The sequence below is a fragment of the Hirundo rustica genome, chromosome 3 (genome assembly GCF_015227805.2).
Source record: "Hirundo rustica isolate bHirRus1 chromosome 3, bHirRus1.pri.v3, whole genome shotgun sequence".
NCBI classification, from domain to species: Eukaryota; Metazoa; Chordata; class Aves; order Passeriformes; family Hirundinidae; genus Hirundo; species Hirundo rustica.
The window spans coordinates 32,059,582-32,084,547 of NC_053452.1; the positions used below are offsets into that span (position 1 = coordinate 32,059,582).

At 47.3% G+C, this 24,966-nt stretch overlaps 1 protein-coding gene across 4 annotated transcripts in view; it reads left to right on the top strand.

Moving 5' to 3' along the window:
• The window catches only part of MDGA1 (MAM domain containing glycosylphosphatidylinositol anchor 1), a 165,643-nt gene that overhangs the window by 95,371 nt on the left and 45,306 nt on the right, over nucleotides 1–24,966 (top strand). For all 4 annotated transcript variants that reach the window (XM_040059100.2, XM_040059099.2, XM_040059096.1 and 1 more), the window contains 3 exons: nucleotides 998–1,149; nucleotides 18,673–18,850; nucleotides 19,887–19,910. In XM_040059100.2, the coding sequence (XP_039915034.1) occupies nucleotides 998–1,149; nucleotides 18,673–18,850; nucleotides 19,887–19,910 (354 nt within the window). The remainder of the gene's footprint in view (nucleotides 1–997; nucleotides 1,150–18,672; nucleotides 18,851–19,886; nucleotides 19,911–24,966) is intronic.

Here is a 24,966-nt window from a genome sequence, read left to right on the forward strand (position 1 = left end):
GGTTCAGACTGGACCTGAACTGAGACACCTGAGCTTTCCTTCAGCTCCAACTCTTGCCTGGCTCAGGACAGGACTTGCCAAAAATTGAAGTTCACTGGGTGAAATGATCGTAATTTCAAATAGGGCAAAACCAGTTGTGTGTAAGACCTCGAGTTACCTGTGCTCCCTGTGCATTAGTCTGCCAGCTGCTGGGCTGCATGGCAGGAGCCTTCAAGTTCTGTTTGGTAGTGATTCAAAACAGAAACTGCTGGGGAAATGGCGGGAAGTCCCTTCTTGTCTGAACTGCTCGTTTTCTCTCTGGTACATCTTTCCTTCTGTGTTTCCCTTCTCCTGCTACACTTTGTTTTTAAGGAGAGACGTGGGTTTAAAAAAGACATCTCTGCCCCTGCCAAAGCTCCTGCTGCTTTTACCCAGGCTGAGGTCAGTGTCCTCTTTGCTGCCGAGTCGACTGTTGTGTTACAAAGAGGCCGGAGCACTGCGTTGCCAAGGCAGGGGAGATGCAGAAGGAGCAAAGTCTCCTTTTTAATGCCACGCTCTCTGTGTGATAAATAACACTTTTCCTATGACCTACTGGCCAAATGATCTTTCCTCAGGGTTTGTTAGCAGGAGTCTCTGTAAAGCAGCAGATGAAATGGGAGAAATGCCAGTTTAAAGCTGTTACTTCAATCTAAACTACGAAGCAAGAGAGAAAAGATTAGAGCTGGTTCCAGATGGAGAACTGAAGTTGTTTCCACTTTCTCAGGTGTTGGTCTGTCCCGCTGGTGTTGCAGGGCTGCTAATCCTCCCAACAGTTTAGGCTGTGAAAGCAGGGGTGATTCATAGAAAATAGTGGCACATTAGTGCAACAGTAAAGGTGTCCATTGTGTTAGAGGCAGGTCGATAAGCTGGGTGAGTGGAGCTCTTCCACTTTCACCACGACTCTTTGTAATTTTTGTTCCCCTTGATCCCACTCTTTTACTCCCTCCCTCTCTTCTCTTTTTCTTTCTCTTTTCTCCAGCAAAAGCTTATAGCCCAGAGTTTTACTATGACACTCCCAACCCCACCTTGAGCCAGAAGCAATCCAAGAATTACTCTTACATCTTGCAGTGGACCCAGAAGGAGCCTGATGCTGTGGATCCCATCCTCAAATACCGCCTGGAAGTCCGGCAGGTAAGGTCTGCTCCCCTGGAGCCCCAGCATATGGCAAATACATCAATGTTTCCTTGCTGATTAAGAGCTGAAAGAGATGAAATTGGCAGATCCTGATGGTCTTGCACCTTCTCCACCGAATGGAAGAGGCAGGCCAAGCGCACAGCTCAGTGTTCATTTTTACCTCTGGGATGGGGTACAGCCAAGGTCTTTCACAGCCCTGCTGCCCCTGCTGGGCTGTTCATGCTCAGTGTTTTGAATGGGGTTTTAGTGGGAACAATGCCTTATAGTCATTAGTTGGTGGCGTAGATTTTGTAGGCCAAAGATTCAAACGAGTGGAATTCCATCCTCCTCAGTTGTATGGAACAAAGGGAATAACCTGAAGAGCTCTCCAGGCAGGAGCTGCAGGGAAAAGTCAATGGCTGTTTGTGTTGCAGAAGGGCTTTCATCCTGTCACGCTAACTAAGCCATTTGGACCATATGAACTCTGCAGGGGAAGAGAAGTGGGTTTCAGGGCTTCTGAATTTGAAGGGAAATCATACTGGGGGTTGGGGGCTGGGGGAGAGAACTGAGTGAAATCTGAAGACATCACTGGTTGGAGAAGGTTAGAGAAAGGAGTTTGATGTTTTTAAAGAGCACATTATCTTAGCAGGGTTGCCAGGTACTTTCATCCACGCCCAGCAAAGCACCCGCATTCAACGTTTTTGAAAGATGGGGACGTGTAAAATTGCTGGTTTGTGCCATTCGGTGGTAGCTGGGAAGTAAATGCATTTTGCAAGGAAAATTTTGTTTACTGTAGATAGAAAACAAAATAATTAACAAGATTCAAGGGTCTCTTTCCTCCCGTTCTGCACAGTAGGCTCCAGGTTTATGTCTCCATTTGATTGTGAGCTCTCTGGGGTGGGACAGCCTTTGTTTGTTACTCACACCGCATGGAGCACGTTGTCAGTACTTAATAATAATACAGGACCCGGGGGAGCCTCTAATAATGAAGGCAGTATGTCATAGTAGATCTTCCCTCTGAGCCAAGTTTTGCTATTATCAGCACTGCAACTCAGTGAACAAATCTGTGGGTTTTATCCTTCTCCAGTAAGCTGAGGTTTTTTTCCTTTTTGCCAAGTATGTAAAAGTAATCTTTTTTGATTTAGATTGAATTCTCTTAGAATCTGGTTCTGTCCTTCATTGAGCTCCTACTAAAAGGGATCAAGAAAAGGGAAAATAATTTTTCTGCTTTAAATTATGACATGAAGGGAGCTGGGTGCCATGCAAATTTAAACACGTGCATCCAATTTGGTTCATACCCCACTGGCTACTGCTGTTACTGTTTTGCAGCATCACAACATAGTTGTGACTATTGAGTGCTGTGTTTTAGAGGAGCACGATACCGAGGCCCTGCTGTAGCCCAGTCATATGTATGGGAAGGCTCTTAGAAATGTTGCAGGGACTGAATAAGGAAAGGCAGAGAGAGGAGGAGAGAGGGAAGCTTTGTTCCCACGTCTGTCAAGCACAAAAAGGAAATGCTTTGTTGTGACACTACTGTGAAAAATGAACCCTGTCCTGGTTCAAACAAAGACACACTGGAAAAGGTTTTTATGGTACTGTGTCCTCCTGGCTTTTCTCCAGTGAAAGCACTTGTATTTCATGGTGAGGTCTCCACCTCCATGAGCCGTACTGAGGTCTTATGGAGCCCTTTTCATTTTCTTGTCCCAGACGATCACATCCCCTCTCACATCCAGCCTGCTACTTCCTTCTGTTCATATGCTGCCTTCCCAGTGTTTTCACTGTGATGTCTCACTTGTGTTGTCCTATTCTTTTCAGCCTTCTGATTGTTTGCATTTTTGTAGCGAAATTTCTCACATATGGTAACATAAACAAAGTGATTGTTTTCGCATTCTTCCTCGGAGGATGGAAAATTGATGGACTTCTAGTTTGACCAGTGGGTCGGAGAGGTGGCAACCTCATTCTCCAATCCTTGGTCATTGTCCAGAAACTATATAAATCAAGGTCAAAAATAAACTTCCCTTCTTTTTGCTCTGAGCTTGACCATGTGAGTACCATTCTTTCTGTGTCCTCTAGTGACACACTTGGGCTTCAAGCAGCCTTGTGACACCTTCTGACCTTTCACTCCTTCCCTTTTGCTCCATCACGCTCTCCCATGTCCTGCAGATCCTGCTGCTTTATCGCACCTTCTTCTCTCTGCTGGGGGACCTGGCCTAAGCCATGCATCCTCCTGTTCCATCGCTGGACTGCAAAACATAGTGACCTTAGTGAATATAACTGAAAAGCTCAAAAGTCTAAAAGTGTTACTGACTGGAGAGCTCTTAAGAAAGAGGATTTGTCTGCCTGAGTGTGGAGCTGCTTTTTTGCCTGTGCACACTCCTCACTGGATACGCTGGCTTTCCAGGTACTAGCTGTGGTGGCACAAAAATCCTCCTAGAGAGCTCGGATTGAAGTAGAACATTCTCCTTAGGTGAAACGGGCCTTACACATGGCCAGACATGCTGATTTATTGCCAGCATCAAGCTGGTGAAAGCTTTCCCAACCGGCCAGCCCACCTTCTCCCCTAGTCCCAGGAGCTCTGCAGCCTCAGTGGTCATGGCAGGTGCTCTTCAGCGCCTTAAGGATGAATGAATGTGGCAGCCTGCAGTCTTGGGTTGGTGAGGGGTTGTCAGCGGAAAGAGGGGATGGAAAGAGGAGAATTAACTCTTGCTGAGCTGTAATTCCAAAAGGCAGCCAGCTGGGATGCCCGCTGGTTGCAATTTAGTTTGCTGGTTTTCATTTCACACTCCCTGGTTTGCTCAAAGAGCTCTTGGCATATGTAATGTGAAGATCCCCAAGTAGCAGGATGCTTTGCAAGGCACACGGGAACTTGAATTGAATTTACTTGCTGTAGCTGCTGAAAATGGGGACGGGTGAGAGTCAGAGTGCTGCTTATTAATTGCCTGGTGCTGTGCCTCCTCCAATTCTTCCTGTTCAGCAGCTTCCTAGGGCATTACTGAGGGGATTGCAAGCAGTCTGAGGGAATTTGGTTTCCTAAGCAATGTGTGGCGGCTCCCAGCAAGATGAGCATACGCACTTCCACCAGAGCTGATTGTTCCCAGTGCTGCAGAGCGGGCTGAGCGGCACAACAGATGCACCAGTTCCAGTAGAATAAGAATTAACTTTTGATTAAAACCATATAAGCAGCTTGACAGCTTGGAGCCACTGACCCAGGAAAGCGCATATGATAGCAACATGGAGCAAGCTTCTTGTGAAGCCTCTACTCCGTGTCTTGGCAAAGAGGCTGTAATTTCCTGGAGGGTATAGTTCAGGTGGGCTTAGGCAGTGGCATTGCTGAGTGACAATTCAGAGGGGAAAACGTGCCCAACGAGGAGCAGCAGGGGCCTCACAGCCATCCATCCTGACATCTTGGGAGGTTTTCCTTTCTTGCTGCAAGGCAACTGATCCAAGTGCCAACCACCTCATTTCACCTTAGCCAGTGACCTCAATGAGGTCACAGCCTTGGGTGGTTTGGTTGTGGGCAGATGCCAAAAGGCTTTTTGCTTGGTCCACTTTTTTTTCTTCCATGTATTCTTGCAGTGTAGAAAAGGCACTGAAATACTGCATTCCAAGTGAAAATTATTTTCATTGCTTGGGGATTCAAAGCAGCCTCCCCAAACCAGATCTTTGCTTAAAAAATAAAAAGCCTTTTAAGTTGCTTGTTTCTCTCTGTGTATTTTATACCCATCCCAGGGCTCTGCTCTAACATTAAAGAGAAATGAAAAGTCATCTAATACTGCAAGCAGGTTGCATCATGAAGGGAAGATCTGAGTTGGGCTGGTGGTTATCGTTATGGGGGATAGTGGTAGAATAACTGTGCACTTAATGAGCTGGAACCCATCCGTGACCTGAGGCTGCAAGAGAAAGAGGAAGGAGAAGCTCTTGGTGCAGCAGGAAGGTTTAATCTTCATTGTTTCCCTTCAAGGCAACCTGAGGCTGCTGTTTCCTCTGTACCGTCTCATACACAGGCTCAGGCCAGAACTGGGCCAGCTTTACATATTCCTGGCTTTCCCCTCCTCAGAGCAGGCTGAATCTACTTGCCAGACAGACCCCTGGAATTTCCACTGGGCCATGCCCCAGACCCATTTGCTAAATTAGCTCCCTGGGTTGTTGCTTCAGATTAATTCCTTTTCCCTAACTGTCACCATAGGACACAAAAAAAAGACAAAAGACTCCAAATATTTCAGAAGGCAAAGAGTATAGAAGGCTTTATTGTCTAATTCTTACCGCCTTTTATAAGGTGCTCCGACACTGACTTAACATGATTGGTGAATAGGAACGACACCTCTCTAATCCCATTGATGAAAACTAGAGAAACAGCAAAACACCACCTGGAGAAAGATTGTTTTGGGAAAGATAGTTGCTTGCCAAGATTATTTTGAGAAGAGGCTTTCTTGAGAACTTTTCCCTTAGGAAAGAGTAATCACTGCTAGCAGGCTAAAATCTATCAGACTTAGAAATGTCAAGCCCACACCTAACCTTCTCCAACCATTCTGTCTTTGATGAGACTGGCCCTGTGCAATGCCTGAGTAATTGTATGGTCTCTCTTTGTTTGTACTTTCATCCCCTCCATGTTGGATAAACATTCCCTGCTGTCTACAAAACTCATCTGGGCTTGGGGGCCGGCTGCCACTAGCCTCATCAGCCAACCAGAGCAGCGTTAATGAGAGCTGTGGCAGTGGGGAGCCTGCATCCTGTGTGAGGAGGTGACAGATAACAGAGCTGTTGGGACAGACATAGGACAGGGGCGTTAGCAGGAATTTAATGACTGTGATTATAGTGGAAGGTTAACTCTGCTGATGGCCATCCCAACACAGCGGGAGAGGTTTTATGCCAAAGCCCACGGATTATGGATTTGTATCACTTCATTTCTGTCTCTATGTTGTTCTTTTTCTCTCCTCTGAGCCCACTTTGGCAGTGTCTGTCTACTGCTGCCTGTCTTTGGCTTCATTGGCTCCCGCAGCCAGCCACCCCAGCGAGAGCAGGGTCTCTCCCTCTGTGCACCGAGCAGGGGTGGTACTACACAAAAGGGAGGGCCAAAGAGCAGTGCACTGGCCCACACTTTCCCCTAAATGTTTGCTTGAGAATGCCTTTGGGTCCCAGATTAGAAAAGGCTATGACTGCAGAAAGGTGACGTACTTGAGGTGATGTACTTGTACTTGGTGGCTTCTGCAGCCCAGCCACTTATTCTGGGAGGTGAACAAAATTCCTTTGCTTCTGCACATGCAGCCGTGGCTTCAGGCAAAGATTCTTGGAAAACGAGCAGCTGGTGCCTTGGGGGTTGCCCTGGGGGCTGCACCTTGGAGTGGGGGTGGGACATACCAAAGGCTTGGTGAGGAGGCAGCAGCTCTGCACAAGGCGCAGTTCAGGGTGGCCAAACTCGCTTTACAAAGGCTCTGACATTTTGCTGGTTCCACTCCACAAAGCTGCCATTGCCAAGGCGACCACTGCAAACCAGGTTGGGTCCATAGCCCTCATCCCAAGGTTCTCTGGTACTCTGTGACCCCACTGGCTCTGTTCTGTGCATTCCCACAGTAGTATTGCAGTGGGGTTTTCAGCTGAGGGATGCTGCAAGAGCTGAGGAGGTGATGTCTGGTTTAGGACTTAACTAAAAAGCAGTCAGGGCTATCTTAGTTTTCATACTAGAAAATGAAAAACTTAAAGAAGAGTGAGCTAGGGAGGTACCCATCCTGCTCTGGATAAAACATGCTTTGTGGTGCACTGGCCTGGTGTTACCTGGAAAAAGGCAATGTGCTGCCATATCCACCAAAAAATCCTGCTGCTGATGGAGCACTTCACTGGACAGGCCAGTTTGATGTCCAGGGCAGGACGCAGACAGGGCACATGAAACAGGGATGTGTGAGTCCCTTTACCTAGAGCATCACAGTCCCAGCTGGCTGCAACCAGGAAAGGAGTGCGGCTTTTCCTGAAGCAGCACATGGTGGCCTTGGCTGCATGTGAGATGCTGTGCAGACTGAAATACTCATGGGGTGTGACAAACCACATGGGGCTCTGCTGGTCCTCTCTCAGTGGTGTCAGGACTGGGGACTCCAGTAACTTGGCTTCACCGTGGTTGCCCAGGACTGAATCTCAAAGCAGACCTGTTGCAGAATGGCTTATATGTCACATCTGTCAGAAAGCTTTTCTTGTCCTCTCTTCTTTTTTTGCCTACCTTGTCTGTCAGTTTGATGTTTGATCACAGGCTGCTGTCATATGGGATGCCAAATCAATGCAATTCCATCTACCTGCAGAACCATCCTCTGTAGTGGAAAAAGGTCTTTTTTTAGCTCTAACTATCCTAGCTCCCTACTGATGCTCTTTTTTTTTAATTTCAACTTTTGTTCTGGCAGTGAGAATAGGCAGATTATATCTGTGCTCTCAAGACAATAGCACTCACTTGTGCTAGTGGCCTATGTGATGCTGGGCGGGATTCATCCCTTAGGAAGAGGTGGAAAAGGATGCAGAAATAAGCCAGTGCCAGTGGGAGATGTGCTTTGGTGGATGGTTTGAACAGCCATCATGATGCAAAGCCAGGGAAAGCAAGAGAGGGGAGAGGAGGCACTGCCTTTCTAGGCTGCAAGAGGAGGAGGGGTTTGGGACTGAGCGTCAGCTGTGTGCTGCTGAAAGGAGAGCTGGCTGAGCAATAACAAACAGTGTACAAGCAATCCTCGTAGCTTACTCAGATTGCTGTGTGGAGCCTGGAGGTGAAGCAGTGACTTTGCCATGGGCGTATGGGAGTGAAGACAGCAGGATCTTACCTCACCTGTGCTCTCTGCTGCCTGGAAATGGGACACACCATCAGTCACTGCAGCTGATAGCACATTAAGCCGTCTCTCTTTTCATCCCTAGCAATCTGTCACAGAAGATGCTGCTAGAACAAGGTCTGTTATAAGGGAGGATCCCAGGATAGCTGAACGTTTGGTGGGGGTGGAAACAAGGAGCTTTTTCCACATTTCATGTTTGTACTCTTCTGTTGGCTAAGTCGACAACAGCAGAGCCTCCACCAGCACAGAGGAAGGGAGTTTTCCCCTGGCCATTACTCACTGGCCAAGGTGTGTGCCTGGCCGTGGCTCTTGTTGACTCTGTCAGCCAGAGGACGAGTGTTTTCTACAAGGGTGGCCAGGGAAGCTTGGCACAGGCCTGACCAGCAGGGTCAGGTGTGATTTCAGTGGAAATGACTGGTAGCCATGGGACAAGGTTTCCCTCTCCGATAGTCTAACAGTTTCCAATGCCACTATTGGGACTTCCTCCCTTTGCCCATGAGAGCTTAGCAAATGATGCTTAACTAATGAATGTTTGATTGATTCTTTCTGCATTCACAGATTGCTCTTTAGTATGATACATGGTTTTCTTGAGCTGGTTTTCCCTAGTCCACAAATCATTTGTAACCAGTTAGTTGGAAAAAATAGTAATATGAGCAGTGGCAGATTAGTTGTGCTTCAGTCTTAAGGTATCATTTCTCTTCTGTGATTAACCAAAGTAAGTAAAGTGTAGTTGGTTGACCTTGGCTGTTGCCAAGTTGCCCACCAAGCTGCTCTATCATTCTCTCCTCCTCAGCAGGACAGGGGGAGGGAAGATCGAAAAAAACCACATGGGTCAAGATAAAGTCAGTTTAGTAACCAGCAGCTAAGGCCACGTGCAGAATCTAAGGAAAGGAAACAATGGATTCTCTACTTCCCATCAACAGGCTATGTCCAGCCACTTCATGGGAAGCAGGTCCTCAGTACATGTGGCTCTGGAAGACAAATGTCACAGTCATACTTTCATATCCCTTTGGTCAATTTGAATCAGCATCCTGGATATTAGGCCTCCTCCCAAGATCTTGCCCACCCCCATCCTACTGGTGAGGGGAGAGTGTTGGAGAGGCAGCACTGGTGCTGTGGGAACTCTGCTTAGCGGTAGCCAAAACACGGGCATGTGATCAAGTTCTTCCTAGCTACCCACACACAGCACAGCATTGTGAGGGCTCCTGTTGGGAAAATTACCTCTGTCTCAGCCAGATCCAAAGCACAGGGTAATCCTCCCAAAACAGGGTAGATGACAGTGCTACAAGGTGTCTTGCCATTCATAAGGTGCCTTGTAGAGAGATTTTGACTTAACATTAACTTTTTGTAAGTCCTGCTCCTAATGCCATTCAAGTACTTGACTGGGCAAGAAAGAAAGCAGGATATTGTTTAGCTTTTCTAGTACAAGGGAATAATTCAAGCAGATGTCTCAATTTTAGCTGTGTTCAGAACAGTTACGGTAGTAGAGAAGAGCAATTCAAATAATCTTGCTGGAAAGGCTCATATGATCTTAAAACACATCTAGAAAGAAACTCTCATGTCTTTCTAGCTCCTCGCACCACTGTTCAGTTGTTCATTTTGGATAAGAAAAATGTGAAAGAAGAGATAATCAGATTCCCCAAACCAACAGACCCCTCATAGCAGCTTTGCAGGATACAGATGTTGTTTTCACACCACTGTGCTTGTTCGTATCCAGCAGGCTCTTAGCTTGTGTTTTACAAAGCTGAGCACAGAATGAAAAATGCTTGCCAAGTATCAAAGTCAGTCCTTTGTGTGCATCTCTTATCCACGCTCCTTCAGTGGCTTCAAGGCATACATGCTGGTATTGAGTCTTTCTGAAAGTCCCTCTTGATAGGCTATGATGTGGCTTCCCTGTTTACTCTTCTCATCTGTTATTTTCGGTACTCAGTCCGTGTTCCTCCTACTGTTTCGCCGTCTTTTCTTTGTGCATCTTTGTGCCTTTTCCTGCTCCCCTTCCTATATTCCACCTCTTCTTTCTTTTGTTTCTGTTTCCTTTTTTTTGGTTTTGTTCTTGGGTTTGTTTCTTTTTTCCCCTGGTTCTCACTTCCTAGAGGACATTGGAGATAAGATGTAAGAGTGTGTGAAGGGGAAGGGTTTGGAAGAGAGATGTAGTCTCTCCCATAGCGAGTCACAAATGAAAGGAGTAGGCACTAGATGGATGTTTGGGCTGTGTGTCATAAAGAAATGAAGTGGGCAGCATGGAGCAATGTGAAGGGCTTTATGGGTCTCCCTTCATATCCTGTGCTGCCTCTGCCTCTTCTTTATAGGCAGCCTGGAGGCTCTGGAATGATACTTACCCTCATACCTTCATTACAGGTACCAGACTGGAAAGTCCAAAGTCGCACAAAAAGGCTATTTCTGCTCCAGGGAGCATCAGCCCCATCCTTTATTAGTTGTTTTCAGGGGTGAAGGTGCCCTAACAAAGGGCTCCTCCAGGGTCCATCGAGAGCCGAAAAAATGAAACTCCTGTTGGTGGAGCATGTCCCGCTTGCAACTTACACCCATATTATAGGCAAAGTTTCTCAGAGCTCAACCTAACTGCAGCTGGGCAAACTTGGGCTGTGCAGAGCCAAATTGTTTTTTTTTTTCCTTGGAGCCAGAAGTGCTGACAGCACAGTGCATAGAGACGTGCATGGGTCTGGCTGCAAGCAGATGTGTCCAGTGCAAGGAAATTGGTGGAGGAGGAGACTGTGCTTCCTGATGTAGGTATGTGTATAAAGTTGGATCCAGTAAGGCACCAAGCAGTTCTGATTTTCAGATGTGAGGCTCAAGAGTCTGGAACCATTGCTCTCTGCAAGAGAGGGATGTGGAAGAGCTTGAGAGATACTGTCCCTTACCCAGCTCGTGCCCATACAATAGACAGAGAGGTGGTCTCAGGCTCTGCAGTGCACAGTCAAGAGTCAGCACAGGTAGGAACTTAAAGCGAAAGTAGAGAGATTCCAGTCTGAAACACAGGGGCTGCTTGTGACCTCAGGGTTGAAAATTAAGGCTGTGAGACAGCAGAAGAGAGCCTCAGTTAAGGCTTGTGCTTGACTGCCTCTCTGACAGAGTGAAGGCTAGGTCTGTCTTAGACCAGGGAGCATACGCTAATAAAATACATATTGCTTTCTGATCAGATCCTAATGAAAGACATTATTGGAGAGTGTGGAACAAGCACTTACAGTAATTCATGACAGCACCAATTTGGCTTCTCTAGGAAGCCACAAACTGCTGCTCTTGGCACCTAATGAGGATGGGCAGCTGATTGCCTGTGCAAGAGGAAGAGAAAGAGACTGACTTCCAGCCTTGATGGCTCCAGCTGTCCTCAGAAGCCACTGAAGGTTGCAGTTGCTTCTCCCTCTGGAGTTGGGAATGTTTCAGCTGAGAAACTGGACCTCCTGATAAAGGACAGTTCAGTACAAAAAGCTTCCAGGACTCCTCATTTAGACTGAATAATGGATTTGGTTTGGTCATCCATCCTTGCTTAATCCCAGGATCTGAACCTGTGTGCTTGGCTGATGAAAAACATAGGCATGAATTTCAGTTCACCGATGTGCTTGCCTGGGAAATGCCAGCTTTGTGCTTGCAATGTGATTATTTGTTCTGGAAACCCCTTAGGAGTAATGGTTATCAAGCAAGGAAAATGAAATAAATCCAACTTTAAACTTACCTTAGCCCTTTAATTGGTGAGGTTAATGCTTGACATCATTTCCATCCAAGATGGTGATTAAGTACTAACCAAAGAAAATATTTTTATTCAATGTGACAGGCAGAGCAAGTTTGATGAGAGATTATAAAGAAGCATCGCAATGACTATTTTCATATCCAAGCCAAATTTCTTCCCTACCCAAAACTTACCCAAACAGTTTTTCCAGAGTAGGCAGGCATCTTCCCTGTAGCTGATACCAGCCAGAGTTCAGAATCCCCTATTAGGATTGTGCTCTTGAAATTTTGTGCAGCTGACACCAGGCTGGGAGACAATGCCACCTTGGTGAAGAATTAGGAAGGATCAGAAGAAAGATCTGAAAGACAGAGAACTCTGAGTGGTTGTGGTGGGATGAAATGCAGTGTTACAAAGGCAGGGTCGTAGATGCAGAAGGTGCTGCAGGCTGGAAGCTCATCTTTGGAAAATGAGTGCAGTGCGCAAGTGAGTTGACTTCAAGGAGCTGCTGCTAAGATGCAGGTGTGAGAAAGGGCAAATGCACTCTTAGATGAAACTTGAGGTACTTCTGGGCAAGGTGTAGAAGTGCCACCACATCCTTTATGCAGGGCTGGGGCACCGAACTCCAGCAAGTGGGATCATGCAGAAAAACATTGTAGAGTCAGTCCTGGAGAGTCTGTGTTACAAGAGCAGTCACAGAGTGCTCAGCCTGCTCAGCACAGCAAAAGCTGAGAGGTGGTGAGATTGCTGTCTGTAAAACATCAGGGGGTCAAGCAGCAGTGAGGAAAAGAGCCATTGGAGCTAAAGGACAATACTGGCAACAAGGCATCCGGGTGCAAGCTGCACATGAATAAATTCAGTCTGAAAATGAGAACATTAGGGCGGTCAGGCTCCGGAACAGATGTCCAGGGGGAGGAACAGGCCTGAAGGGAACAAACCACTTTTAAGATAAGAATGTGATACCTACATAAAATTAATAAGCAGAGGCAGCCCCTCTGGTGACAGGGGACTGGACCCTGTCAGCCAGGAGTGTATGTCCCCTGCCGTGTCCTAGATTGTAGCTGTGCTTAGCCCTTCTCTGAACTCTGGATTTATCCCTACGCCAAAATACAGAGATCAAGCATCCAATTCATAGTATTCAAAAGGAATGTCAAAGACATCTTCCTCTGCTCTGCCCTGTGGTGCCAAGGTGACATCAAAGATCACCATCTCAATCCACTGCTGTGTGTCAGAGTGAATAGGAAGAAGGGGAAAGGAAGGGCCAGATTTATGGCATATTTTTACAGCATTGTGGAACATATTGGAGCCTCGTGTTCAAGAGAGTTCCCTAAAATTTCCTATCCCCACCTTCCTCCTGACCCTGTTTCTGAGCATTTTTTATTCCTCTTTTCCCAAGAAAATACTTCTACTGGTGGACCTCATCTGCTGAGCTCTCTTCTCCAGCAATGGAGAACTGGACAGTTTGCTTTCAATCTCTGGTGTCTGGTACTATAAACTCCAACACACATAAGTTCTGTAATCATAGTTCCTTTTTTTTTTTTTTTTTTTTTAACTTTAAGAAGTCCATGGCTTCTAAACTCTTTGAGGTTGCCTCCGTGCCACATATCCTGTAGCTTTGGAAGCACAGCCAGGGCAAGAATTGAGGACAAGGGAATGTTTGATGAAGTAGCAGGAGGTTTGGCATTGCAGAGCCCCATGTTCATCCCAGGAGCTGTTACCAGTGCCATAAACAAGCTCAGCCCCTTCCAGTATCTTGGGAGTATCTTTCCTGCCTGTCACCAATTTAAGGCCACAGACACTGCCAGTTCCATCATGGTGAGGGCAGTGGTGTGATTGTTTCTGGTCTTTGTGAGCAACACTCCCTTAGGAAGGGACCTGCTGTATCTTAGCTGGACTTTGTTGGGATGAGGCCACTGGGGAAATCTGGTAAGAGATGATGCCTGCAGGGCTCTAGGACAAAGCTATGTAATGGAGCCAGGACTCTGCAGACAGGCTGAAATTGTACAAATGGGAGGCTCTGTCACACCCTGAGTATTGCCTGTAAGAAGAGAAGTGCCCTTCTGCTACTCTTAACCTTCTCCTGGCCCCTGGACCATACTAAACAGGGATGTCTGTGCGTGCTGAGAAGCACGCTTGGCACTGAGCTTTGAAGACCACGTTGATTGCTGGTTCCTTGAAGAGTGCGGACCACCAGCTGCACAGGCAGTTGAAGATTATTTTGTCCAGATTATTGCCCCAGGCTTTTTTTCAGACCTTTTTGAGATACCTGTGCTTCCTGTGCCACCAGGCTTTCCACAGCTCCTGGTCCGGTGGATGTCTGCTTTCCAGAGTGTCCTGACGCTCACAGATGAGAGAGGAGGGGGAGAGTGGAGCATAGGACACCCCCCTGCACACAGCATTTGTCTGGTGTGCAGAGCTGCACAGGGAGCAAGGAAGAGCCTGCCAGAGGGATGGAACCTGTGTGCGAGGTTGCTGTGTCACACCAGCCTGCCTTTATCTGCTGCCTCCTCTGGAGAAGCTGTGGATGGAGCTGGGAGCTGTCCCTGCAGCCCACATCTGCAGTTAGTGAGGATGGAGTGGGAATGCAGGCAGCCACCCCTGTCTCTTTTGTGCTGCAGGACAGAGCAGCCAGGGGAATTTGAATGAGGCTAAGAAAAAAAGAGTAAAAGAGAAAGCATGTGTGGGAAGGATTTGAATGGAAATATTGGAAAGTAGTGCTTGTGCTTTGAGCTGAGAAGTTGCTGAAGAAGCGGGACAAGTAAAGAGAGCATCAGGAGTGGATTGCAATGCTGGGAAGCTGGATGCCTGCAAAACAGTTCCTTTTCTCTGATCAGCTTGTTGGGGGATCTACATGATTTTAATGTTCATTTTTCTAGCTGTTGTTTGTTGGAAATACCTTGGGGCTTGGTGATGAAACAGATTTTTCTTCTAATTTCTCCCTCAAACAAGCATTAATGTTAAGCTGGTTGTGAGACCACGTGCATGGCTTCACACATCCCACCAGTCTCAGCACAGGTAGGCTGGCATGGTTGTGTAAAGCAGAACCACAACACTATCTCTTGACAGGTGTGTTTGTGGATACCCTTTAGCTTTACTAAGGTTGCTAGCTGGTACATATCTGGTGTAAACATCATTCAGTCTGAAAATATCATCCTGGTTTTTTCCTTTAATAGCCTATATAAACAGAAAATGTAGGTGTGGCAGTGTCATACCTTGGGCCCTCTGCTGTGACAATGCCCCAGCTGGGAATGGAAGCAGGGATACTGTGGCACCCTGCTTTTGTCTCTGAGACTCTTGGTGTGTGTTCCTGATCCATGGACCAGCTCAGCTGTCCCAACTGGGATAAGCACTCTGAGCATGCAAGCTGGCTCAAATGATACGACAGGGGAAAGGGCAGACAGTGCCCACCAGCAGGGTAGGTGGTGGTGAGGAATGAGAAAGGGCATCTTCAGTTTGCATCTCCCAGAGGTTTGGTGGCTGAGTGCATGTGAGTGATTTCTCCCCTGATCACTAGTACTGCTTTCAGGGACAGGGACAGGCACAGGGACAGGGACAGGCTGCATACACTGCATGTGAATACACACAAACCACATAGGGCTGACTTTGCCCTTTGTAAGGTGCTTTTAGAGAGCCCATTCTACAAGAACATTCTCTCCTCTGCAGCCTCTGTGATATTCACAGCCAGCTAGTAGAAACTGTGGGTTTGTTTGGTTTTTTTCCTTTCCCATCCCCTTCCTCGGATTATTGGGAATGGGAGGAGGTAAAGGCAGAGGCAAGTCTGTGCTTTGTGCAGTGCTCTGTTCTGGCCCCGGAGCCTGGTGATGAATGAGCTTGTAGCATGAGCTCCTCCGCTGAGGCTTCAGCGTCTCTAATAACGTGGCCAGTGTTTCCCTGTCCTCTGTGCTGGCCTCTGCTTTATTAACTGCACTGCAGCAATATTAAACTGGAACTCTGGGTCAGCGTGATCCGGAGGAGAGATGCTGAGAAGGAAGAAGATACCAGGATAGCATGAGCACACATAGAGAAGGAAAAAGGGAAACAGCTGGCAATCGAAGTGGATTGAAAAATGGGTTCCTACTGGACTGATGCATGCAGCTCTGCACAGACCTGCTGCTGGCAGTCAGGGACACAAAAGATGTTTAAGGAGGGGGATCCAGAGGCAGACCTTGGCCTTTATGTCCCTGTCTGCTGGACCTGTGCTAGTGACTGCAAGCCAGGACCTGCTCCGCATGCACACATCAAGCAGCTGGCTGGAGCTTCCCCCCTTTCTCCCTTGCACTAATTTCATGCCCTTTAAACTGTGCTGGCAGCGCACCTGGCTCTTTCTACTGACAGCTGCAGCTAGCTCAGGGCCCACACTGCTTTTCACGGAGAAGCCAGTCTTTCCAAAGACATCCAGGGCCAGTTCTGTTGTGATGCCAGGACTGTAGAGACCGTAGTAAAGATGTGCAGAGGGCAGTCTTGCTGGCAGCCAGCTTCTGTCTCGGTCCAAGTAGCATATCAGATAAAGACAGGACATACACTGGGAGAAGACAGAGCTACAAAGTATTTGGTGGAGGGAAAAGACCCTCTTAAAACTTGACCTCTATGCACCAAGAGGAGATGCATGCTGAGCCTTGGCTGTGCCTTTCCAATTACCTAGTGATCCAGGTCTATTCTAAAAAACAGAGAGGTTGCAACCCATAGGAAGCATATGTGCCTTTAATTATTTCTGTTCTGCAGCCAAACCTGGGTGGCAGCCAGTTATTTATTTGGTTACACAAGTCCCTGAGGATAGACTCAGCTACAGGATACGGAACTTTGCAGTCCAGACTGGAGGCTGATTTCTCAGTTTGTCCTGGGTTAGATGATGTGGGGGAGTATGTGATTTGACCTTGCTCCCAGAGGCCTTAGATACCCAAATTCCACCTAACTCCCAGCTGAGGTGGAATTTGCACTGTCTGAGTCTCACCCTCAAGCTTCTCTCTGACTCTCCATTTTGTTTCTCTTCTAAAGGTTATGTCTAGATGAGGGAAATGGCTCCTGACCTCCTCCTATTTGCTGGCTGCCTTCCCAACATCCCAGCAAATGGCAGCCTGTGGGGAGGAGCTGCTGCCAGCCCTCCCAGTCACACTCCGTTCCCCAAAAAGACCCATGCCAGGAGCTGTACCCCTCCAGCCTTCTGCTTCTGGCTTCTGACTGCTCCTCTTCTCCCAGATAATTTGGGGTCTGGTGCTAATGATCCCAGCTTAAGTCCCTGCCCCTGGGAGCCAGCTCTGCCACTGCTTGGCCAGAGCGATGGTGTGGAGGGCTGGCAGACGGGAGGGCTGGGCAGTAGGAATGCCAGCTGGGACAGAGCCCAGCTGGCGTGTGTGCAGATAGGGCGTTGTCGACATGAACAGACCCTGGCAGCATCCTGGTGCCTCCAGGAACCGCTGCCCTGGTCCTGCCCCCTAGGACTGCTCCCAGGTGCCTTGTGGGGCAGCACCAAGCTGGGGGAAGGCACCAGAAGAGCTCCCAGCTCCCTGCTCCATCTTGCCAGGGGAGGAGGAGGAGAGTGCAGCAAGTAGTTCCTCAAGCAACTTACACCCTGATCTGTTCAGGTACAAAGGTCTCCTTTAGGTAAAATCTGTAGGGCAGGTGCAAAATTGTTTTTCACTGTGAGAACCACGTGCAGCCACAGGTTCCCAGGGACCAGTCCCTGTCCCTTCACTTGGGACCAGTGTCCAAACGGTGGCCAGATCAAGGAGGTGGGTCAGTGGGTCCTGGCTGTGTTGGAAATGAATGGGGCTTTGGCACAGAAAGCTCTACAGCAGCAGCCATTGCTTCTGAGTTTGAACTCAGAGTTACGTATGTGAGAGCTGGAGACAGGCAGAGGAGGGGTCGCATGTACTTGTTTTTCCTAAGCACCACATTGGCGTTGCCCCCTGCCCTCCTCTGTTAGTGGCCTTCACTTCTGCTGTGCCCTCACTCCATCTTCTTGCCCCATGCTGTCTCTACTGACAGATTTGCTGTAAACCTTCCTCCATGCATCCCAGTTCCAGCAATCCTGCAACTTCAGAGTTAATGATGAACACTGAGACTGCCTGTCAGGAGAACTGTCTTTGCGATGAAAACTTCAGCCTAGAGGATGTATCAGAGGCAAGGGAAAGCTTAGTGAACACTGGACTAAAGAAAGTCCTGCCAAAGATCCTTTTACCAGCCCCAGCATCCCCAGTAACATCTCTTGCCACAAGGATCCTGGCAGTGCACAGCGACAGGCAGGAAATTGTATCTTCACAATTCGGTCCTCGTTCTTGTTCTTTCCCAGCCAAGCAAGCATGACCACGGCAGGGAAGTTTCACTGACATGTAATTCATCATTTTTACTGGTGGTGATTTTGATAACGGTATTTTCCCCATTGTTTTCTTGAAACTTGCCTGCTGCCTTAGCAAACTGAACAATGTTTAGCTGGTATGGTTCAGCCAGCATAATTCAGCCTCTTTCAATGGGAATCGGAGGAAGAGGGAGCCTATGAGTGACCCCAGAGAACCATCAACTTGAACTGGGCCCCTTGCTCTAGTCTGCAGAGGCAGTCCAAGGATGGACCCTTATGGAAGGTTTCTGAGGAAGAATGGTAGCCTTCTCCCAATGAGACACCAAATGAAGTGCCACATGGCCCAGGCAGAAAATGAATGAATTCTGCAGCAGTGATTGTGAACTGGAGGGTGTCTTGGTGCAGTGCCATGCTGTGTTTGCATAGGACCTGGGTGCACTAACGGGGTGAATTGGGTTCATTTTCTCCCTCCTGGAAGGATTGCTTCTGACACAAACCAAAATTGCTTCAGGACCTGTAGTTCAAATTTTCCCTTCAGGCCCTCCCTTGGAGGACACCGAGGCTTCCCTTCAGGGAGAGCTCAGGCTCCTGATCACTATTCTGTACCAGGGATGGAAATTTCCAAACCAATACTGCATGAAGATCTCATGGAGCAACCAGGTCTGTATAGAAAGAGGAGGAGTAGGGTGTTAAATGAAGGATATGATTGCTCAGGTTTCCAGTTTCAGGATTTTCATAACACTGTGGGTTCTTTTCCTATGCAGCTGTCTCAGAGAAGCACCATCCAAACCTTTATTCCTGTGAAGAAAATGGAGAAAGGCCTGTTGCTGGAGCACATCTTGCCCAACCTGAAAGTGCCTCAGAGCTATGAAGTTCGCCTGACGCCCATCACCAGCTTTGGGGCCGGAGATATGGCTGCCCGCATCATCCGGTACATGGAACGTAGGTGTCTCCTCCTCGGTCCTGCCTCAGGCCTGGGGACGTGGGCATGCAGAGAGGAGGTCTTCTGTGGCCCTTGGGTGGGTCTCTGTGCTCTGGGGAGTGCTGATGGCACAGCACTATCACATTTGACTGTGTTTTGGATGCTGCCATCAATGCAGAGCACTAGAAACCTCTGAAGGTCAGTCTCCACTCATCCCTCACTCAGCAACTCTGACTTGCACTCTGCACTCTGTGGGCAGGAGGTCCCCAAAACCCCAGTCAGGCCATGCTGCAGCTCCCCGTGGTACAGTGGCTTACTTTACAAGATAGCCACTGGATGCTGTGTATTAGCCACACACTCATAAAAGTAAGAGGATTTTGGGAGACTTCAGTTATTTCCAGAGCTGAATGCATGATTCCCTTCTTGACTAGTCATAAAGCTGTAGCTCTGTCCAGTGCCTTGACTCCCAGATTATCTCATTGGTATACATTGACCTTACTTCTGTCCCCATCATCCCAACAGCTCAAAGCTCTCTCTACTCCCACAACTCTATGGTTCCTTCACTCTCCAACAGGAGTTTGGACCCTCTATTTCAGCAGAAAGTACAGATCCATCTCCTGTTATGTTTGCTTGATTTCACACAGCCCTCCTGTCCCGTGGGCTGACAGTGTGTCCAGTGTCCCCAGCAGACCTGTCATGTCAGTCTCCCACAGTGCGTCAAACTGCTTTGATGTCCCTCACAGATACCAAGCTTTGGTATCTAAGTGGGTGCTATCCCACTGGGTGCTCCAGAAGGAATATACTTGGGTTGCCAGAAGGGTTTCCCTATGATCCCAGGATCACCCCTTAGGTGGAGTTTTCTTAACGTCTCTTGCTGCTTGGATCAGAGTGTCAGCATCTTTTTCCATCACCAACACAGGCAGCAAGCACTGCTTTCTAACAGGGATGCTGCCAGGAGACTCGTGCATTTGTGACCTTTCTTGATGTGCTTATTTTCAGACTTTAATTATGATTTGTCCTTTTGTTTTGACTTGTTTTTCTATTTCTTTTTGCCAGCAATCAACTATCCCAATCCAGCAGGTAAGCAACAAGACTTTTGTGTTAATGCTTTGAATGTAATGTACTTTAGTCGAGCGCTCCAGCGGATCAGGCAAAACAAGCAGCTGGAATTGGTGACAGCACACAGGTGACTTTGTCAAATCTTTTTTCCCCAAAAGAGGATGAAATTGCATATACTAAAGCTTCCAGTAAATAGTGCCATTTGTTGTACCTCGAGTTATTGCCAGGAGATTTATGCCAGGAATATGCCTCTCAGTCACACCTAGTATGTTTGTGATGGGGTAGACTGTGATCTTGAATACCCACCTCCATGCCCCAGCACAAACAAATCTACTTCCAGTAAGTAGGTTACTAAACGTTCCCCAAAATAGCTGTGTTTAGGAATATTCCCTGTCCTCCTCTGGCTAGGAATGATACCACTTGCTATCTCTGCAGGCTTGTGTGGAACTGTCTCCAGTTCAGATCTGTCTCTTCTTTCAAACTCTTTGAGCACAGTCTCTTCCTTCTTCCCCTTCAGTGTCATCACTGTTAACTTGCTTATTTACCTTCTGGTTATTCTCAGCAAGATGCGGGCTCATCTGTATTGAGCATCCAGAGTTCCCATTGACTTTGAGAGCAGGATACACAATGTCTAAGAATGACGTTCTTTAACACCAACATGACAGTGCCCATTGAGCATAAAAAAGGAATTCTAGATTGCTGTAAGTAGTGGGGGAATGATCTCAAGGGGATGCAACAAGGTCCCTTTGCTTTGATGGTAGGATGTAAGCCCAGGAAAAGCTCTTGGGCAGAGATGGGCAGACTACTTGCTAGTGCTCCATGGAGAGCATGGGGCTGTTTCTCCCTGTTTCCCGCTGCTGAGTCAGTATTCAGTGGTTTTATGTATTACTCTGTGTGTAGGTAGGTGCTACTGCTGCACTGCAGGATAGTAGTGGGGGAGGAGAAGCCAGGATTAGGTGATGGCAGAATCAGGATAGGGAGATATCTTGTTAAAGCAGCCACAAGGTGTTAATTCTTGCACGCTCACACTCTTGAGGATCTTTTGATGAACCATGCTCTGCCTGAGAATAGCAGCTTCTTACAGTCTCAGGGGGATTTTGTAGCTCTAACTCCTGATTCCATTTGCTTTCTTTTCCTCACTTCCTGATCCACTTCAAATATTTTCCATAGAAGACTAACTGGGAAACACGGAGGATATTGCTAGGCACCTACTCTGGAATGTGTCTCTCAGTACTTGCTGGAGGAGGCAAGCGTCCCAGCCCACAGGTGGAAGTGACAAAATCTCGCCTTTTGCCACTTGCTTTTACACTGCATAAATCACTGGTAAACCCAGAGCAACTTCAGTCCTGATTGTGTCAGTCTCTTGGGGTCTTTGTAAACTGAGCCTTCAGATTGCCTGCCTGGGGTAGCTTTGGCAGCTTGATCGAGTCCAAAGCAACTGGAGGAAATCTGCCTATGGTGGGACATAACTCAGCCACTCCTGTTTTTCATGCAGTAAACCCAACACTTGCGATTTCCCCTTGATATCAACTGCCCAGCCCCTGGTGGACATAATGACCTCTGGTCCAGTTGTGAGGGCCTTGCCCATGAGTTCACACCTTGAGACTGACTGCCTAAAATTGGACCTACCACGCTTGCTTTCAGATATGCCCTTTCCTTTCAGACCTGCTGCCAATGAAATATGAGCCCAAAGGCTTTTAGCTCTTTCTTTGGTCCACAGCTGAGTTCCCCGACTCTCATCCCAAAAACATGGAAATCCCTTCTGCTACCACTTCTCTTCGTGCTTCCCCTTCTACCACCATCCCCAGGGAAAAGTTCACACTAGGCTGCTGAGCCAAATTCTGGGAGCAAACACTGAAAGCTCTGGAGTGAAAGGCAAAGATTAGATGATTAATGCCTCTGGCAGCCTGATCCAAGGGCATGCACAATGGTGATTAATTTACAAACTCTGAGAGTCACTTAATATAATTACTTCTTCATGCATTTTCTCTTTCAGCCTAATAAGATGTTAATAGCATTGGGGCAGGCATGCGTGTGGCATGGTTACAGAGCCAGGTCTTGGGTTATAAAGGAAGAGCAGAGGAAGTGGGCAAAAGACATTGGGAATTTCAAATATGTAGAGGTTACCAATAAGGCTGATTCTTAAAAAATCAGTTGATCTGATACTAAAAACCAGGATTTGTACTTAAAAAACTGCCCAAGAATTATCTTAATTCTAAGATTGTACCTTAAGGTTCTCTTAGTATAACTGATTGTTTTAACATCATGACCAAATTTCAGTGCTGGGGAATTTGCTTTGTCCTTACCTCCTCTGCAGTTTTATTCGGATGTAACTTGTTTTCTAAACTAAACTCTGGAGTGCTGCCCCACCAGCCATTCCAGCTCCTCATCCCTGGATGTTTTGGTTTTCCTTTTTTTTATCAGATGTAACCTTGTAACCTTGGTGATGAGGTCATTAAGAAGTATGTGGGATAGCTGGTTTGTTTTTTGGTTGGCCACGGTATCTTGCCCTTTCATAGCAGCAACACTGTTTCTCACATACCTGCAGTCTGGCTGTGTGTGGTGCTAAAACCATGATTTTGGGACCATGGGCAGGTACAGTGGCTGGTGATCCATGGCAGGTGTTGGTTGTTGTAGATTAGCCTGGCTTGTTGCTTACCATCTGTTGCTGGTGTGTCTGGTCTCTGATAATGCTCAGAGTCAAGAGGAGTCCAAGTTTGTTCAGGTAAGAACATGTGGGAATGAGATGTCAGCCTGTGTTTAGAGTTGGATTACTCAAGTTTGTGACCATTCTTCAAGAATGATTTGTAATGCAAAGGTTAAAAAAGGTGACAGTTCCTTGTATCCTGATGGCAAATAGGATGACAGCCAGCTACAGCATTGTGAAGCTTTCCTCCGTTACTGCTTATAAAATCCCTAGAAAATTGCAATGGGAGAGACTCCTAAATACTCTTTCTTAGATCACGACATACTTTGAGGTCTCAATACAGTTCTCATTGTCTTCATTTTCTAGATGGGGAAACTGATGTCCAGAAAATGAGAGCTGGAGGGTCACACAGCAGGTCTGCAACAGAGCTGGGGCTCAACGCATGGTCCTTTATGCTCCAAGCCAGTGTCAGTTGTCACACCACAGCTAAATGATGAAGGCACTTTTATTCAAGTGCACTCCATCTGCTATTAGTCTGCAGCTAGAGTAGGATTATTACTTTTTGCATTCATCTGGCAGCCAGAATTTCATAACCAGGGATGGCTTTCCCCAGAGGACTTGAAAGGAAAGCCTCCATTATGTTTCTCAAGAAGGCAAAGCAAGAAGAAATGCTAATAGCCACAGTAGAGGGTCTTTCCCCTGGGAATGCATGGAGGTGTCTGTAACTGGGAGCAAACATCTCTGCGCTCTGAGCTGCCACCACTGCAAAGCCTGCCAAGGAGATCTGTTTGGTGAAGATAGCTCTAAATCCAGCTTTTGAGGAGCCAGCTCCCCTGCCACCTCTATCTTACCTGTAACAATCCAGAGAACAACTTCTGTGTTCGGTTTTTAAATACACAGCTTAAATTTTAAACAGGAAGCTTCCTTTACACCTTGATGATGAGCCAGGATCCCTGGAAAATGGCAAAAGTCTCTAGGAAGGTTTGCATCACACAGTCGAGGTCAAAAGTCAGATTACCTCTGAGGTACAGCAGGTGGCAAAGGTTTTCTTCTTGGTTGGATCTGCCAGGTTTGTCCTGGTGAACCTTGTTGATAACCATCCAGAGGTGACATGCTGGCAGTGTCCCAAACCACACTGAACACTTCCTAGTTATTTATGGCACCTCCACTTGTAGCTCAGAGAAACCACAGAGTTTTGCTTTCCTGGGGCATATTTTATACCAAAGGACCAGGAATTGGAGCACTTGGGATCTGTTTCCAGCTTAGGCACTGCCTGCTGTGACCTTACATGTGTCTCTCTATACATTGTGCATCTATTTCCCCACATGTAATGCAGAAGATATATAGAAAGAGGCATTGCTATGCTGCAGAGAAACTGAGAAGCCTTGTTTATTAGTTGTTGCAAAATGCCTTGAGCTCCTAAACTAAGCAGAGGTGATGTCCTGGAATTTCAAACTCCTGCACAGCAAGGGGTGTTGCACATAAGATGGATCATGTTGTTGATTAAGCAACAAGCATTGCTTGGTCTGTGATGCATGGGACCCTTCTCTGTTTTATGTGCTCTGCTAGAACCGTTGCCTTCTGGAGGGAGCTGCATTTGATTGAGAAGAGAGAATGCACTCAGGGCCCTATTTGGACATTAAAAGAGCTCTCTATAGGCTTTTGAGTCAACTTCTCTCTGAGCAGTCTCATCCCATGTGTGTGGCTTCTTACAAATGAGGCACAGTAGTCCACCAGACTGGCACAATCAGGCCTTGGTGCTAAGTTGGGAATGCCGTCCTCAGATTCTCTTTCCTTGCACAACTCTCTCTGATCTCCACCTGAGCTCGTGCTTTCTCCTCATAATCTGCCTTTCCTTTGATTTCTGTGCCTCCTCATTTGTGGTTTGTTCCCTCTCTATTAGTTGCCTGGCTGACCTCTGTGTTACAGCTTCCAACTCTACTTTCTACCTGTTATTCCCTGTTAAGCTAATTTCTGTGTTGGAGAAGGATGTCACCTTTCTTTGAAAGTCCATGTGCTCAGCAGGGTCAGAGGTGCAAACCGCCCTGGTGCTTTTGCAAAAGGACAGTCATTGTGGATCCTGCTGTGTAAGATATTGCCATTCTAAGAGAAAATGCGTCTCTTTTAACTGCAGCTGGCAATCCATGAGGTAGAGTCATGCAGATGTTTTTGGTCCAGTGGAGAGAAAACAGGGGTATTACACCACCCAGCAACATCAGCAAGCTTGTGGGCTCCAGCCTCTCCTTTGAGGACCACTGGGGATCTGGTATAGCCATGAACTCCCTTCTCTCAGCCAAAAGACCTGGGAAGGACCCTTTGGAGCTGTCTTCTGACTCTTTTCTCCTTCCATCTCTTTGTTCTGGGGATGAAAGAGGCCCCCTATCCCACATAGTTACCCTGTCTCAGACCCTGCAAGCATCTGCCCTATCC